Source organism: Lytechinus pictus, chromosome 7, assembly GCF_037042905.1.
Source record: "Lytechinus pictus isolate F3 Inbred chromosome 7, Lp3.0, whole genome shotgun sequence".
NCBI lineage: Eukaryota > Metazoa > Echinodermata > Echinoidea > Temnopleuroida > Toxopneustidae > Lytechinus > Lytechinus pictus.
Genome location: NC_087251.1, coordinates 42,930,270 through 42,948,009, shown reverse-complemented (window position 1 = coordinate 42,948,009; position 17,740 = coordinate 42,930,270). Strand labels below are relative to the sequence as shown.

The 17,740-nt window shown below is 36.3% G+C and overlaps 1 protein-coding gene across 2 annotated transcripts; it reads left to right on the top strand.

Moving 5' to 3' along the window:
- Nucleotides 1–1,697: 1,697 nt before the first annotated feature.
- Nucleotides 1,698–17,071, top strand: LOC129264381 (radial spoke head protein 4 homolog A-like). Of its 2 annotated transcripts, none has more exons than XM_064102749.1 (14): nt 1,698–1,788; nt 1,932–2,363; nt 3,232–3,293; nt 5,302–5,429; nt 6,027–6,125; nt 6,633–6,809; nt 7,612–7,666; nt 8,918–9,031; nt 9,790–9,887; nt 11,090–11,231; nt 12,610–12,719; nt 13,977–14,118; nt 14,761–14,878; nt 15,440–17,071. In XM_064102749.1, exons 2-14 carry the CDS (start codon nt 2,176–2,178, stop codon nt 15,666–15,668), a joined length of 1,662 nt encoding a protein of 553 aa, XP_063958819.1. In that variant the 5' UTR covers nt 1,698–1,788; nt 1,932–2,175; the 3' UTR covers nt 15,669–17,071. The 2 variants fall into 2 exon arrangements, with proteins under 2 accessions (XP_063958819.1, XP_063958818.1); XM_064102748.1 differs by having other exon boundaries at nt 1,716–1,803.
- Nucleotides 17,072–17,740: the final 669 nt, after the last annotated feature.

Below are 17,740 nucleotides of genomic sequence, written 5' to 3'. Positions count from 1 at the left end.
TTCAGGAGTTCCCAAAGGGGGGGGGGGCGCAATTTGACTAGCAAAAAAGGGTTTTTAACCAGAGAATAAGGGTATTAATTTCGTCAGCGAAAAAAACAATTAATATTGTGCCTCTCAAGGGGGGGGGCACGAGCCGACTGTGCCCCCCCCCCTGGATCCGCCAGTGAGTGGGTGGATGACCTATGCCAATGGTAGGTATTTTTTCTTCATTATCTTTGTTCTTTTTTATTTTACATTATTGTATATGATATCGTTTTGGGGAAGGGATGAGAAACATGGTATTGACCAGACCACAGTCTACAGTCATGAAAGTGGAACAAAAACGAGTTGTTGTTCCGATGATAGTTTGTCAGAAGGATGATACATTTCATTAAAATTGTAAACATCCAATTTAGCAGTAAAACCCATTTTCATAATTATTCAAAAGGAGTATAAAAAACAACAACGAAAAACACTATCCATATCCTATAAGTGATTGCATATTAATGAATTTGAATTCCTATACACGTTCGCAAGGAGGGTACCGGTGCGAATTTGAAAACACTTCTTCAGCTTTTTTAATTTGATCGTTCTTTATACTTGTTTGAATGAGATAACCGTGAAATCGCGTGCCAATAGAATTAAATTGAATTAAGTATTTGGTTATTCAAATGTTGATCTCACAGGTCATTCAAATTAGTTGTAAATTGAACTATTACATCATTAAATCGGTTGAAATTTTGATGAAATTGGACGAGAAAACCTATATTATACTATTAAAATGATACGTTTATTTATTTGAAAGTAAACACATTTTGAAGATAGCTGCGATATTTGAGCCCATCACATAAATCAATTATGCAATTAAAAGCGGGAGGGGTAAAGGGACTCAGGGACTCCCAGCTGTGGCGTATAATGAGCCTACAAACTTTGAGGGGGACAGACATTGTATATCTGACAAAATTAAAAAAGAAGAAGAAATGAATGCGAGTGGGCGAAGTGAGCTATTTGATAGATTTTGACATAACATTTTCCCCATCTCTCTTTCATTTTCTCCTTTTTTTCTTGATTGATTAATTTTTTATTTATTTACTTATTTATTTATTTCATTTATTTATGTATTTATATATTTATGTATTTAGTTATTGATTTATTTAGTTAAGTATTTATTTAATTTTTTTGGGGGTCCATGGCCCTGAGCCAGGGGCGGATCTAGGATTTTCCAAAAAAATTCGGAGGAAAATTTTGACAAGCCCCCCCCCAAAAAAAGGTTTTCAACCACAAATGAAGGATATTTTGTACCAAATAAAAAATTAAAAAGAAAAAAAAAAGAAAAAAAAGGTTTTCACCCACAAATAAAAGATATTTCGTTACGCGAAAAAATTGACAAGCAAAAAAAAAAGGCCTTCAATTTCGAAAAAGGGGGCAAACCTCGCTTTCAATGGCATTTTTACATTATGAATTTTAATTTTGCTTCTCAAAAGGGGGGCACGCGCCTTCCCCAAGCCCCCATCTGTACGCCATTGCCGATCCGACCCACCCCCATTGGTATAAGCTGGATCTACCCCTCGAGCCCCCACCCCCCCAAAAAAAAGCACCCTGAACCGACATTTTTATTCACAGTCCTGAATTTGAATTTTGTCTACTCATGCTTCCTACACACACTGAACTAGAAATACGTATTTCTAGTTCAGTGCCTACACATACATCCTTAAGTGTTGACGCCCTCTACGTTCGTTGATATCGCCGATATGATAATAAATACGACCCCCATAGCAACAGGCCGCGGACAAGTCAGCTGGACAAATTGTACGGATATTGTTGGTAAATTCTCTTAGAATTTTGCTATGATTGATTTTTGTATGTGAAGTGATTCTTGCCCTGTTTTCAATTACCTGATTTAATATTTCCATCCACTTTTATTGAATTTCAACTTGTTCATTTTGTTCTAGAGCCTGGAAATCGAGGACGAAGCACGATTAATTTGGTGTGAGCGAAGTGAAGGAGTGGACTGCCGAGGCGTTGCCGTAGATCTTGGCCGGTGTTACCGTACCCTGCCTGTGAGTGTGACTGTGAGCAGTGTCGGTGACTGGATAGCTGGAATCCCTGATTGTGAATCTAGCTAGGACTAAGTACAGAAGTCAGATCAGTTGAAGTTGTGCAGTTCATACAAAAAATACTTGATTGAAGTTAATAATGGATGAAACTCAAACTCAAAATAATGAAGGAACTCCCAAAACGGGAACCCCCAAACCACAGACTCCAACAGGAACAGCAGTTGCAACTCCACCAAACATGGCTGTGAATTTGACTCCCAAAGAAGAGGCATTGGTGAATGCAAAGGCCTACTTACTGAAAGCAAGCAACAAATCAAATCTCAATTTGTAAGTATGATTGAGAGGTTGACTGATGGCGATGTCCCAAATAAATTTTAATTTGACAAAAACTTAAGTTAAGGTAGGCCTACTTGTCCTTTTATTTACTTGGGTATTGAGACGTAAAGCAAGTTATGTGCCCCTTTTTTACTTTCTTATCTTTGGTAAGGTCTGTACTTTGAGCAGATAAAAACTTAAGCTACGGACTCATTGCACATCAATTTCAATGGCAAAATGCGTTACTGCAGTGTGACAAATAATTCCTAATTTTCTCAAGGTTTCATAATTGACAAAATGCAGAAAAAATCTGCAACTGTTTCAAGTTTGAGATTTATATTCACTTTAATTTTATGTTTTCCTATGAACATGATTAAGAAAATTGAGGCACAGGAATTACAATTTCTCTGCATGATAAATAAAATTGTGACTTTAGGACCCCTTGCACATTGGACAGTGAAATAAGTAAAACAAGTTGTTTTGAAAACATGGCAGGATTTTCATTTTAGTGAGTCTTTTTTTCTTGGTTAAATTAAAATATTTACTACAAATAAGAGAAAGACAATCTGTTCAAATTTGTCATACATGTAGTCTTCATTGTTTGTAAACAAAGTGTAGGTTTAGCTCCCCCCATACTCTTGAGTCTGAGTTTTCTCGACAGTCAATGCACATAATTCATATGAATCAATTAATTACTAAATTAGTACATTTTTGGAATGGTGCCCTTTGGCTACAGGCTGCACATACAGTCTACACAGGTCTTCACAATTTTAATCTAACGCGAAATTTTGTGCCGTATTGTGAAACATGAAATTAGTAGCTGGAAAGCTGTACAAATGATTTATGCTGCAAGTTTTTTTTCTTTCTTTTTTTCAATCAGATATGATCACCTCAGCAGAATACTGACAAAGGTTCTAGATGAGAGACCAGAAAATGTAGTAGGTGAGTAGTAAGAAATATTAAACCTCTTTTATAAAGATTTGAAGTAAAAACATATTTTATTAGATGTATTTTCTGATTTGTAAGAAAACTTATTTGGGTCAGATTCGGAATACTTCAACCAAAATCAAAATGATTGCATTTTTGTCTCGCCTGCATAGCAGAGCGAGACTATAGGCGCCGCTTTTCCGACGGCGGCGGCGGCGGCGTCAACATCAAATCTTAACCTAAGGTTAAGTTTTTGAAATGACATCATAACTTAGAAAGTATATGGACCTAGTTCATGAAACTTGAACATAAGGTTAATCAAGTATTAGTGAACATCCTGCTTGAGTTTCAGGTCACGTGACAAAGGTCAAAGGTCATTTAGGGTCAATGAACTTTGGTCAAGTTGGGGGTATTTGTTGAATTACTATCATAACTTTGAAAATTTATGGATCTAGTTCAAGAAACTTAGACATAAGGTTAATCAAGTATGAGTAAACATCCTGCCTGAGTTTCAGGTCACATGACCAAGGTCAAAGGTCATTTAGGGTCAATGAACTTTGGCCAAGTTGGGGGTATTTTTTGAATTACCATCATAACTTTGAAAATTTATGGATCTAGTTCATGAAACTTGGACATTAGTTTAATCAAGTACCACTGAATATCCTGTGCGAGTTTCAGGTCACATGACCATGGTCAATGGTCATTTAAGGTCAATGAACTTTGGCCGTGTTGGGGGTATTTGTTAAATTTCCATCCTAACTCTGAAAGTTTATGGATCTGGTTCATAAAACTTGGACATAAGAGTAATCAAGTATCACTGAACATCCTGTACGAGTTTCAGGTCACATGACCATGGTCAAAGGTCATGAAAGGTCAATGAACTTTGGCCGTGTTGGGGGTATTTGTTGAATTACCAACCTAACTCTGAAAGTTTATGGATCTAGTTCATAAAACTTGGGATATAAGAGTAATCAAGTGTCACTGAACATCCCCTGTGAGTTTCAGGTCACAAAACCAAGGTCAAAGGTCAGTTAAGGTCAATAAACTTAATCAATGTTGGGGTAATTGTTGAATTGCCATCATAACTTTGAAAGTTTATTGATAGAGTGAATGAAATGTGGACATGGGTGTAGTTGACAAGTCTTAAGTCACCGTTCAAATGTCATTTATGGTCAATGAACGTGGTATTATGTCATTATATGAATGGTGTTTTTGTGAATGATTATTTTATAGTAGTTTTCAAAGTTAGCACTGCTACTATATTAAATCGCGTAATGCAGGCGAGACTGCCAGAGGCGTTCCACTTGTTTTCTTAGGGGGTTGAAATTTGATCCCAACTATATGGGCTAAAACTCTCAGGATATAATCTTTGTAGCTTTCTGATATTCATTTTAAAAGGAAGATAAAAAATATCTCCAAGAGAAAATGCTACATTGTAATAATCCTCACATGTTAGAATAAACATTAAAAAAAAATCAACAAATTAACTTATGAAAAAATGGTAATGTTCACTGTACTTTGTTATGTTTGGACGGTTAATATGCCAATATATTGAATTCATCTTAACCTGAGCCCGTATTTATAGAATGTTAAATTGTCAACTAATCATTTGCTGTGCATTACCACCCCTTTCGAAAATCATGGTCCATGCCAATAATGAAAAAATTAAATGTATAACTGAAGAGCCGTGTCAAAATAATCTGCACATTTTTAAAACTGAGCACCATTTTCATCAGGCACCTTGCTAAAGAAGTGGGATCTGCTCTGAATTATTGGAAACACATTTGACTCCTTTGTGCAGACTATTTCAGCATGGACCAAAGTCCAGAAGTCGGTAAAAACAAATACCAGTATTAATATATAATATGGTGCCTTGTCTCATAAATTTCTATGATTGTGAGCCTAGTCTTTCTTCTATTCTGTGTACTATTGTGTAATACAGTATGATATTCAGTCAAGCTTGATTTGATAGAAATTTGAAACACATGTAAGTCAGTTTGAAATATATCATTGTGTCTTTCAGATGTATTTGAGGACATCAGTAAGAATGTGAAGAAATCAAAGTTCACATCCACATCCGACACAATCCTAGATAAGGTAGACAAAACCGCAGAAGTACAACTAGGGGAAACACAGAGGATTCTCTTTGAGGTAAGAACTAAACTTTTCTTGACTCTCTATAGAATAGAATTGGTGTATTAAAAAAAAAAATTCAAACATGCAACTCTCAGCCAGAAAATTTTCAGTTTACCAACAAAAATTGGAAGAATGGATATAATTATACAAGGACAAAACACATATTTATGAATAAACTTTAAACTAATTTACAGTATTGTGTTTGAAATTATTGAAAAATATGTATAAAAAACCCCTGTAAAGTACAAGTAATTTATGATAGAGTGACTCAGTAGAAGTATGGGAAGTAGAGTATGAACTGCTAATTAGGAATTCTTTCTCTTACTGTCTGATATTTGTTTTCAGAGGCATTTGTATTCACTAAAAATCGCATTATTATATGAAATTTCTAATTCTATTGACCTAAGTCCTCATTCCATTATAACTATCATTGTTATTGTCACTCAATGCATGTGAGGTAAATTAAAGCTGCTTCGCTGTTTCGCTTACATTTAGTTTCCTCTGGCAAAAAGCACGATCCAGTTAATAATATTGTTGTTGTTATTTTTGTTGCTACTACTACTGTATGTAGATCTGTTTATCCTTTTTTATTTGTTATTTTGCTCTAAACAGAGAAATCAAGAAGAAGCTGAACATGATGGAGGCGAAGACGAAGTTGAGACCCCATTGCCAAATCTCCCAGAGCTTATGTATCACTTTGAACAAGCAGGAGTGAGTCATGTTCCCTCTTTTTTTTTTTACCCTGATGGGGTGATGTCATAAGATTTAATAGAATACTAGTGGCAAAAGTTAAGAACTTATTTATTATGCTAATAGAATAAAATGCAATCCTAGGTAATTAACTTTGCCCCAAAAATATGTTTTGCATCTGATTTGTATCTTCGTGGAAAACTTTGCCCAAACATAATAATATTCTACTTTTATGTATTGCTTAAGCTAAATACATCTCTTTTTCCCCCCTTGGTCATGTGAAAAAGGACCCCTCTATACATTCTCTGTATTGCATGATCTTTTTAACATGATAATTCTATAGCAGATTTGGTATGAAGATACTTGACAATATCTTGGATCCCCTTGTCAAGTAGCAGTAGTGTAACATAAATATACAGTATATTTGTGGTGTGACATATTGAATTGTGTGACATTTCAGTCATGAATGATTTTTATAGCAATAGCATGACAATGTTAACCTTTGACCTTGATATCTTTTGAATGCAGGTTGGTGTTAGCCGAGAGGAGATGATGAGGATCTACCTAGCCCTCAAACAGCTGGTCGACAACTACCCTCTCCAGTCTTGCCGATTCTGGGGAAAGATCTTCGGTACCGAGAAGAACTATATCGTAGCTGAGGTGGAATATAGGGAAGGGGAGGAGGAAGAAGAGGAAGAAGAAGAGGTTAGCATGAATACAACAACTGTTCAAAATTTTAAAAAAATTAAGGAAGAAGCAGTAATAGAATTCACATTGGGATATTATCCTATGGGGATTAACAGTTTGTGATGATGGGATATGATATGATTAACTGGAAATTATTATTGTTAATGTTTTATTCAATTATGAACACTGGTTATTGAATTTAATGAATTTGTATGATAAAATTGAGATTTTCATAGAAGGTGATGCAGTAATTGTCATTGTCAAGAGTATTATATGTTTAGTCCCTGTATGAAATCATTAAGATAAAAGAAGATAATGCTTTTCCTTATCAAATTATTCTTTATAAAGAATGTTGCAGAATTCAATTTATTTTTTCATTGTCAGATTATTATTTAATACCCGTATGAAATCAATAAATGAATAGATTACATGCTTCTCATTACAGTATTTATGATAATAATAAATATAAGTATATTTACCCAGTGAAGCCCCTTCAGTTCTGAAAACTGTTCTCCCAGCGGGCCCTGCTATTAATTATTATTACCCCGATTTAGCTGGGCTGCCTAGGCGCTCAAAGCATTCAAGGAATTTCTTCCTACCGGGTACCCATTCACCTCACCTGGGTTGAGTGCAGCACAGTGTGGATACATTTCTTGCTGAAGGAAACTACGCCATGGCTGGGATTTGAACCCACAACCCTCTGTTTCAAAGTCAGAAGACTAATCCACTGGGCCGCAACGTACCACATGAAGGTTTATGTAGTAGTGAGGAATTTACAAAACATTTTTTATTATATATATATATATATTTTTTTTACTAGGAGCATGAGCCAGCAGAGGAGCCTGACACAGAGAAGGATGATGAGGAAGAAGGAGGTATTCAAAATATTTTGAAATCTACTATTATAAAGTTTGATTTCCTAAAGCCTGGTACACACTAAACAATCTGTTACAATCCGATTTAAATAATAATACATAAGAGTATAAGACTTTTATAGCGCACTTTCCATCTTAATTAGATCCTCATGGCGCTTCAGAGCATTAGAGAAAGGGAAAAAGAGAAATGAAACTTACATATAATACATGTTCAATCGTCAACAATGAAAACATATAGTTGATGTCTGTCAAGAAGCACTCTTATACAAGAATGTGTTCAGGTTTCATTGATTTTCAAACAAAAAAATTTTAATTGCATTTGACAAGAACATTCTCACCTATAAAATCTTAATGATCATGCAGAAATCTGAATAATGGTATGAATACTTGAAATGAAATTCCAGTAGACTTTGAGCCTCCCCTTGAAGAATAAAAGCAAATTCGATGCCAAATTGTCGTGATGTCACCATTGCCTGCAACTTGGAGCAGTCAATTGGTTATCAAGGAAATATCTTTCTGCTGGCCAGCAGCAATGCCGTACTTCAAATAAAATAATTTTCCTTCTTGGAATATTCACTTTTAATACAAACTGTGATTTGTTTAAAAAAATCAAAACAGATCATGTAGTGTGTGCTGGGCATAAGAGGTGACTACTTGGGTCATGTAGAATAACTTTGATTTTGATTGTAAGTTGCAGTGACCGAGACATTTTTAAGATAAAAGAAGATATGATTTCATTGATGAAAAATCAATCTTGAATTGCAGAAATTATACATTGAATGATCAGTAATAATGATAAGCATTCATCAATCAAGAACAATAAGTGTTATTGTTATTATTTATTGCAACTATCTCGTGTTTTCAAGAAGAGTAGAGGGGAAATGTACAGTATTTACTTTTGTGTTGATAATGATAATAGTTATAACAATTAATTTATTAAGTGCATAATATATAGAGAATCTCTCTATGTGCTTTACAAAGTAACATATATATTTATGGATTATTAAACAAAGGAAAGAATTAAGATGTGTGTCAGTAACACTGCATGTAAATATTAATTAATTATTTGTGAAATCACAATATTTTTTTTTTTTTTTGGTTCTTTTTTTTTTTTTTGGGGGGGGGTGATGGTGCAAAACATTTACTGCTTTTTGTGGCACAATATCTACATGATGTAAACTTACATGTTTGGTGATTCAATATACTTCTTCCTACAATAAATAATGTGTGCCTATCTGTCATTGTCTGCAGAGGAGCAAGAAGAGGATATTCTTCCCAAACCCGACTTCAAACCACCTCCAGTCATCCCACGTGAGGAGAACAGGACAGGAATCAACAAGAAGACATTCTTCGTCTGCAATGAACGTAAGTATATAACGGCTGAAAGGAGATGCTAATATTGGTACGCTATGTACAAAAAAATTCCATGAATACCCAGCATCCGACTGCCGTGTCGTTTCTGCATGAAATTGAACAACTTTTGGCACAAAATACAGAGGCGTTAAAATTTGAATTTCAGGTAATCATTTTGCTAATTTGATTAGCACTTTGGGTCAAAAGAGAAAAGCTTTTTAATTAAGTTTTGTGGAGTCCTACGTAAAAGACATTTTTTGTGTAGCAGTCTTTAAGTAATTTGGACCAAATTGCAATACGATACCAGGAATATTAATTCCTGAATTGGTATAGGTGTGATGTTGCTTTTCTGAAAGATTACATGTAATAAGGAAAAGTCAACTGGTTATCAATGAAATATCTTTCTTTAAAATTACTGAGGAGTATCTATTTTACATTTGGGCTAAATCTCCTAAAATATAGTTAATTCCAAAATAAAATCTTCAATAAGGCACATTGTCGAAATTCATAACAATGGGAAATGCATTAAAGGGGCTATATGAATAGATGTATAGCTCCGCTATAGTGGAACACATGCTTAAAGGTGCGATTCAGACTTTTTGACAAGGTGCTTTATAAAGCAAAACTTTGTATTATGAGAATTACGAAGGTCTTTTGTATTTCTTGCGAGCATTATGAAAATCTTTTGTATTTATTACGGGAATTAAGAAGATCTTTTGTATTTATTACGAGAATTAGGAAGATCTTTTGTATTTATTGCACCCGTCCAGCTGGTCAGCCGTGGGTCAAGCTACCTCCCATCACTCCTCTCCAGATCAGTGTGGCCAGGCAGATCAAGAAATTCTTCACCGGGCGTCTAGACCAACAGGTAATAATAATAATAATAACAGTATATTTACCCAGGGTAGCCACTTCAGTTCCGAAAAATGTTCTCCCAGCGGGCCCTGCTATTATGATTACCCGGCTAAGCTAGGCTACCTATTCAGGTGCACACAGCTTTTTGAGGAATTACTTCCAGCCGGTACCCATTTACCTCACCTGGGTCAAGTGCAGCACACTGTGGATGAATTCTTTGCTGAAGGAAATTATGCAATGGCTGGGATTTGAACCCACGACCCTCTGTTTCAATGTCCGGAGACTAATCCACTGGGCCACGACGCTCAACAGGTATTACTCCGTCAAGGTTCCTCGGTTATTGTTCCATCTCCCCCCCCCCTACCCCATTCTCACTAGTACAAATGAATCAGATCAAAACCTCAGTACCCAGGGCAAATGCTAGGAGTTGAGCATCTTCCAGCATCTGACTGTAAAGGGGGGGGGGGGGGATGGAAAGTTTGCCCCATTCCTATGATGAACATCGACCTCCAAACCTGCCTTCTATGTTCTGTGAATAGTGTCTTAAAAATCCCCTTTCATTGACTTAAGTAGTCGCTTAAGAACTGTCCAATGTACACACTGTAAGATAGAAAAGTATTCTTTTGTGTTCGCTTAATGTAGGTTTTTAGCTAAGCTATTATAGAGTACCGAAGTGATGACGTCATTTGCCATGGTGTCATGGCAGCCCGCCATGACACCATGGCAACTGATGTCACACTTTGGTACTCTGAACTCCAATCTACATCCTATCATGATCCGTTTATGGAAATCTTTTAAAGTCAACTTTCGAAAAGTCAAATATTTTAAATATTATAAGAATAAATAAGTCGAAGCAATGTCTTACACATAACTATTCAAAATGTGTTATATACCTCTTTCTGTTGTCCTTATTAAAAGGTTGACTTGGGCAGAGTTATTTATTTTTTATGATGTTTTTTTTTCTATATCAAATCATATTTATTTTATAATATCTTTTGAACATAAAATACAACACAACGTAACATGACAGAAAATACTCTTTTTCTATACATGACGTAAACAATAATAATCAAATATAGGATTTTGATACAATGTAATCAAAATGATAAATCAACAGCAATACTATATTTCTCCATCTACTATCAAATGATACAATTTATTATTTTTTAGCATCTAACATTTTTTTTGTGTTGTTGATGATTGACTTTTTTTTAGATTATTAGTTATCCACCATTCAATGGTACAGAGTCGAACTACCTGAGGGCTCAGATAGCCAGAGTCTCGGCAGGCACCCACATCAGCCCTCTTGGTTTCTATCAGTTTGATGAGGAGGAGGAAGAAGAGGAAGAGGACGGAAGTAAGTTGACAATTCTTCTCATTAAAGATAAATGCCTGTTGTGCACTAGCGTACCTACGGGGGGGGGGCAGGGGGGGCACTCTGCCCCCCCTGACGAGTCACAACCCATGCAAAAACGTATCTTTGCCCCCCCTGACGGGCTTGAAAAACCTGTTTTGCCCCCCCCCCCCCTGACGAGCTTTAAGACCTTGAATGCCCTGACGAGCTTGAAGACGTTTTTTTTTGTTTTTTTTGTTTTTCTTTTTTTTTTTTTTTTTGCTTGTCAAATTTTTTCTGGAACGAAATCCTTTATTTGTGATCGAAGACTTTTTTTTTTTTTTTTTTTTTTTTTTTTTTTGCTTGTCAAATTTTTTGGCGGACGGTTTTGCCCCCCCTGTGGAAAATCCTAGGTACGCCACTGCTGTTGTGGTAATGGTCCCAAAATAATGATCACCCAAGTATTTGTATATATGATTTAAAGATATGTGCCAAATGACTCTGGAAGAAAATAATTAATGATAGTTAACATTATTTGTATAGCGCTTATCACAAAACATGTCTCGAAGTGCTTAGAAAATGTGCAATTGCTGAGAAATTAGCAAAAATTAGCACAGCATTTCATCTGCTACTATTTGATTGACTGTTTTATAAAGTCATTAAAACTTTTCTCTATTTCTTTTAGACCGTGATAGCTTCATAAAGCCATTAAAATTTTTCTGTATTTCTTTTAGACTGTGATAGCTTCATAAAGCCATTACATTACGTCAAACCCCCGTTTGGAGAAAGACCGCAGTTCAGATTGCAAACTGCGGTTTTATACCCCATTTTACGTTTGGAAATCCCAAAAATCATTTCCAAGCCCTGATCAACCCTGCTTGGCCAGGTAATCCCCGCTGTCTCAATTTCACCTCCACAGGCCAGTATATGAGCGTTGAGCCAAGGACGAAATGATAAACAACAGCTGTGCTCTTACGTAAGACTTCTCTGCCTGTAGTAGGACCTTCGGAATGAAATTATTGTATTCGATATTTAATCACGTTTTCAAAGGCATATTGTATTCAGAAATCCAATTTTAGTCCATTTTCAATTTTGAACGAAGAAAATCGACCTCGAAATAAGGAGAGTAAGCGAATAAAAATGACGGCATGCTTTGCAGGGACCGCGCTCAGCGCTGCGCATGCATCCCATCGTGTGTGGCCCCCTGCTGTGACTGTATATGCCGGGCTGATGTGTTATCTTCGGACCGAGGTCAAGAAACAGGTGTTTTGATACTTAAATTGCTTGCTTGGGGGCAGTTAGGGTTTGTCGTACTTGGAGAAGAGAATTGATGAAGAGGGAAACGGGTATAGTGTTCTCAAATGGAGGTTTTCGTCATGAAACTTTTCTCGATTTCTTTTAGACCGTGATAGCTTCATCGAGAGTCCCGACTTTGAAGGCATCCCAGTGAAGGATCTTGTAGACCCATCTATGGCTAACTGGGTACATCATGTACAACACATTCTGCCTCAGGTATGGAGTCAATCATGCCCCTTTCTAACTTCGACTCTGTGGCCCGTATTTGGGCCACGGTCTAACTCTGTGCTAAAATTATGGGAAGCCAACAGTGTCAAAATGGTTATTAAGTTGTATGTTTCTTATGTTTACTGGGCTCTTTCTTGATTCATCGATGGGGAAGACAATCATCTATTTATACTTCCTAGACAATTATGAATGATTTGAGAGCCAAATGAGCTGAAATTTGATATCTCTACTGTTAGTGATTTATGTAACAGTTGGTTATCCATACTTAAACCACAACTTTGAACCTGAGTTGAAGTTAAACCCGACTTCAGATTACGGGCCTGTGACACGTACAATACATTTTGACATCTTGGGTGGGGGTATTGTTTGAATCACTGAAGAGACCTAAAGGTGTATATTTGTGACTACTGCTGTCCACTGACAAAAGCAACTTTGTTGAATGAGTTTCTTAGTAAGGGAGGAAAATGTGACATTGTTTATGTGGAAATATATAGAGATAACTGCTTTTGAAACTTCTATATTTCAGAAATTTGGGGCTATGTGACTCCAATTCCATGTAGAGCATACAAAAAATATCTAGAATCAAGAAATTAAAGTAAATTTTGGAGAAAAAAATCAAGAGTTGATTCCTTTTGTCAGTTGACAGCAGAGTATCTTTCGTTATTACTATTTATCATTAGTAGAAGTTTCATTTAAGTCTTCGATAAATTATTAGTTTAATTTTTACATCCCCCCATATATTAGAGCCTTGGTGATGATATTATGTTTATTATTGTACATGTATCTCTGTTGAAAATATGACATTGCTATTGGAAAGGGTGTCTAATATTTTCTTGCTATGTAGAAAACTACCCTTTACCAGTAAATTGATGTATTAGAATGACTTACAAAGAGAAAAAAATTCCAATATACATTAAACCAATTTCAACATTGGAGCGTTGCTGTGGCCCATAGGATTAGTCTTCTGACTTTTAAACAGAGGGTCGTGGGTTCGAATCCCAGCCCTGGCATAATTTCCTTCAGCAAGAAATTCATCCACATTGTGCTGCACTCAACCCAGGTGAGGTGAATGGGTACCCGGCAGGATTAATCCCTTGAATGCATGAGCGCTGAAAGGCAGCTCAAGCTAAAGCCGGGGTAATAATAATAATAACATCGCGCCTTGGAATAGAATATTTCTAGATATATGGCGCTATATGAATGCCTATTATTATTATTATTAACGTCTTCTATTCCATTCTCCAGGGTCGATGCTCGTGGTTCAATCCAGTGCAGCAACAGGAGGATGACTTTGAAGATGAAGATGAGGAAGAGGAGAGAGAAGAACCCGATGAACCGGAACCAGAGGTTGGACCTCCTCTTCTCACGCCCCTCTCTGAGGACGTTGGTGAGTTCTGGGGCCGTATTCTGAAAATCGTCTAAACACAAATATTGGTGTATCTTCAGAGTTACAATAAAATCTGTATTCTGATAATTCTTTTACGTTTTCTGTTATTTTTCTCTTGTATCTTTCACTGAACGTGCATGATGTTAGAGCTATAATATTCAAGCTGAAAATAGTGCTTAAATATCTGTGTGCAAGATAATATATCGAGATAAAGATATTTTGAAATGTGTCTGTTTTTATGTTAATTGCCATGGCAACAACAACAAAAACAGGTTGAAACCTGTTGCATTTCAATCCTGAATGTGATTTTTCTCAGCCAACGTGAATTATTACTTGCTTGAACCTGTAAGAACATACTTCCATTGTCATTGTTTTATTGTGTATTCTTTCTTGTCACAGGAGTGCTAAGGGATTGTTTAGATCACTTGTGAAATAGTGATGTCCATGATCATTCGGCAGCTAAATGCTAGACCTTTAATTTCTAATCTGCCCTTATTGAATATGCTGTTTGAGAGATATTGTTTTTTTTTTTAACTGTATGAACAATACTAGTCTTTGGTTTGACAATTCTACAAATAAACACGGTTCTTCGATAATTACTTACATTAATGATTTTTTTAAATCGTGTTTGTGCTTTGACAGAAATTGACACCGTGCCGGCGTGGAGCGCTCGCTTATCTTCCACTTTGGTGCCTCAGTATGCTATTGCCATCATCCAGTCAAACCTATGGCCTGGTGCCTATGCCTTCGGAACAGAGAAGTAAGAATGCTTGGATTTCATACACATTTCTATAGACTCATGTTATTCACCACTTCTCTTTCTCAAATTGGTTTTCCTTTCCCTAAAAGGGTCTTTATAGTTGTTGTATGTTGTTGCTAGGGTGTTCAGTCTTTTATGTGAACATTTTAGAAGAAAATGTCTGAAAACAGTCTCATAATTCCTGAAGAGAACTTTCCAGGCAAAAGAAGGTTGCTACTTAATTCATAATTCTAAAAAATTCTGAGATATTCTCAAAATCGTTAATTATGAGACACAAGGTTTTAGCAACCAAGCGACAATGCCGTATGTATGGATTGATTAGATTTTGTAACCCAAATTCTGGTAGTCAATGGGTGGTATTCTCATATTGCAGTTATCGCAGTGTTAATTGAGACCACACATTTATGGAGTGCTAGTTGTCAGTTCATGTACCAAGTATGAATTGTTTTAATCCTGTAGTTAACTTTTGAAGAAATTATATTCGTGAATCATGATTTAAATGTTCATTTAATTTTTATTCCATATCTGATCATCTTTCCCACTTTTTCTCCCCCTATCAAGGAAATTTGAGAATGTGTACATCGGCTGGGGCCACAAGTACTCTCCGGACAACTACAGCCCACCCCCACCGCCCCCCGTCCAGGAGGAATTCCCCAGTGGACCGGAGATCACAGAGGCAGAGGACCCCACCCCGGAGGAGGAAGCAGCCCTCAGAGCGGCCCAGCAGGAAGCCATGGAAGCAGCAGAGGAGATGGAGGATGAGGAGGAGGAGGATGGCGAAGATGATTAGGAAGGATGTGTTCATTAGTTTTATTGAAGGGTTTCGGAACAGAGGGGTGATAGGATTGCAGCATCGGGGAGGATTTGTAAAAAAAAAAGTTACCTTGATTGTTGATGCTTGAAGCTCACAAAATCCCAGAAATATTAGAAAAACTGATATTGAAAACCAAAACGAAGGATAAGTTTCCAGTCACTTTTAGGTAAATTCCTGACATAACAGCATGTCAATGTCATTTCCATCAAATGATCGACCATTTGGTATGTCCGATCCCGTTTTCTCCATTCTTACTTCTCTGTGTGATCTGCCCAAGCCATTATAATTTGGAAGCACTTCAATTTTTCATATGTAAGTTGAACAAATACCCCAACATTTCAGGTTTTACATACTTAATGGGATACCCTTCAAGTGGAGGGGAAAACGGTGTGGTTATACTACACAATACGATCTGAACTGCTTGTTATATATGATGTTCTAGCACTGTGGTCAACCTCACACCGTTTAAAGGTTCTTAAAGAGCTGTCATCGAGTATTTCGGGGAAGGGGTTTCTCCAATATATCATTTTTTTGTGATCAAGTTGTGTCTTTAAGAAGGTAACTTCTGTATTATATCTTTATGATGCTTAATCCAACTGAATATTCAGAATCATGCATAGATTCACAATATGGGTTCTAAATTTGTGCTACCTGCTATGCAACCAACATGCTACATTACCTAGCATTCATTACAGTACTTTGGGCCGCATATCTTCCAATTAAGCTTTTCTCCAATTCAGGCTTTGTACAGTGAACTGCAGGTAGTGGAATATCAATCAAAAAGCCATCCTACATGTATGAGTCTTTCTCATGCCAACTCACCCTGTTGGCATGAGAAGTTTGACGGTCAGAATCTCAATGTAATCCCATTTCGTCTCATGGGGCAATAATGAAAATCGAAAGCAGAAAAGACGGCAAACTCCAGCCAACTCAACCCAACCAGATACAGGGTTATCATATTGTCTCCTAAGAGTTCAACATTTGTCCCGTCGAATTGTATGATAAATTCCAAAGTATTGATCCGTTTAGCATTACAGGTAGCACAAATTATGAAAGCACACCACACAAGCAATCTAACGTAAAGCTAATGCTGTTCCTTCTGTAAATATACCAATAACTTTCTTGTGACTTGATCGTTGTAAATATGTAACTTATTTTTATCACACCAGAATTTATCAAGTTTGAGTATGGACGTCCACATAAAAGTGATGATTTCATTTTATAAGTACTTTTGTAAGAAGTTGTACATTTGGTTCATGTTTTTCATATATCTTTGTTCAGGTTATACAATGTACATTCCGTGTTATAACCTGTTAGCAGCAGTGTATCTTGTTTGCAAGTATGCAGTTCAACAATAAACACTTTCACCTATGAAAATAGATTTTGTCTCGGACCTCGTCACATGAACAGTATAGTTACAGAGAAGAGGTAAAGTCTGAGAAAGGGGGGTGGGGGGGGGGGGAGAGAAGAGAGTGAAAGAGAGAGGCAAGTAAATTTGAGACAGGAGACTTGCAAGCGGGGGAGGGAGGGGGGGAGAGGCTGTCCCCAATTTAACATAATCCTTTAATTTGTAACAAGCATAATTTCATGTATGTCATTTTCTATAATAAAAGGCACCAAACATTTTTCAATAGGATTATATTTTGACTTTTTCAAATCATATTTTTCTTAAATGCAAATTTTCTCAGTTAATGGATGCATTTTGGTTAGTATTTGAGAAAAAATGAATTGTTTACACTGAGAATATAAATGAAATAACACATCTATTTACATGTATACATATGTAATGACACACCATGAATTTGTAATGTATGTACGACTGGTGACCTTTTTGTGACGAGATTTCCAATAACGTTGCCCAGAGGGAGGAAATTTGATGGATTAGATTTGATTGGAAATACAGAAAGTTTACTCCCATTTTTGTTAAAACTGGGAATTTTTCTTTGGTTTCTCATTTAGCACAAGAAAGAATCACCAGTCAATATTGAGTGAAGGTTAAGAAAAGTTTTTGAAATTACTTCCTGGTATCAGTTTGGTCCCTGCTACAA

What these genes read in the sequence shown, in the direction of transcription:
- LOC129264381 (XM_064102749.1), top strand. Translation starts at nt 2,176, where the DNA reads ATGGATGAAACTCAAACTCAAAATAATGAAGGAACTCCCAAAACGGGA. An exon ending in ATCACTTTGAACAAGCAGGA is followed by an intron (nt 6,126 to 6,632) that starts GTGAGTCATGTT and finishes TTTTGAATGCAG; the next exon opens with GTTGGTGTTAGCCGAGAGGA. An exon ending in TATGCCTTCGGAACAGAGAA is followed by an intron (nt 14,879 to 15,439) that starts GTAAGAATGCTT and finishes CCCCCTATCAAG; the next exon opens with GAAATTTGAGAATGTGTACA.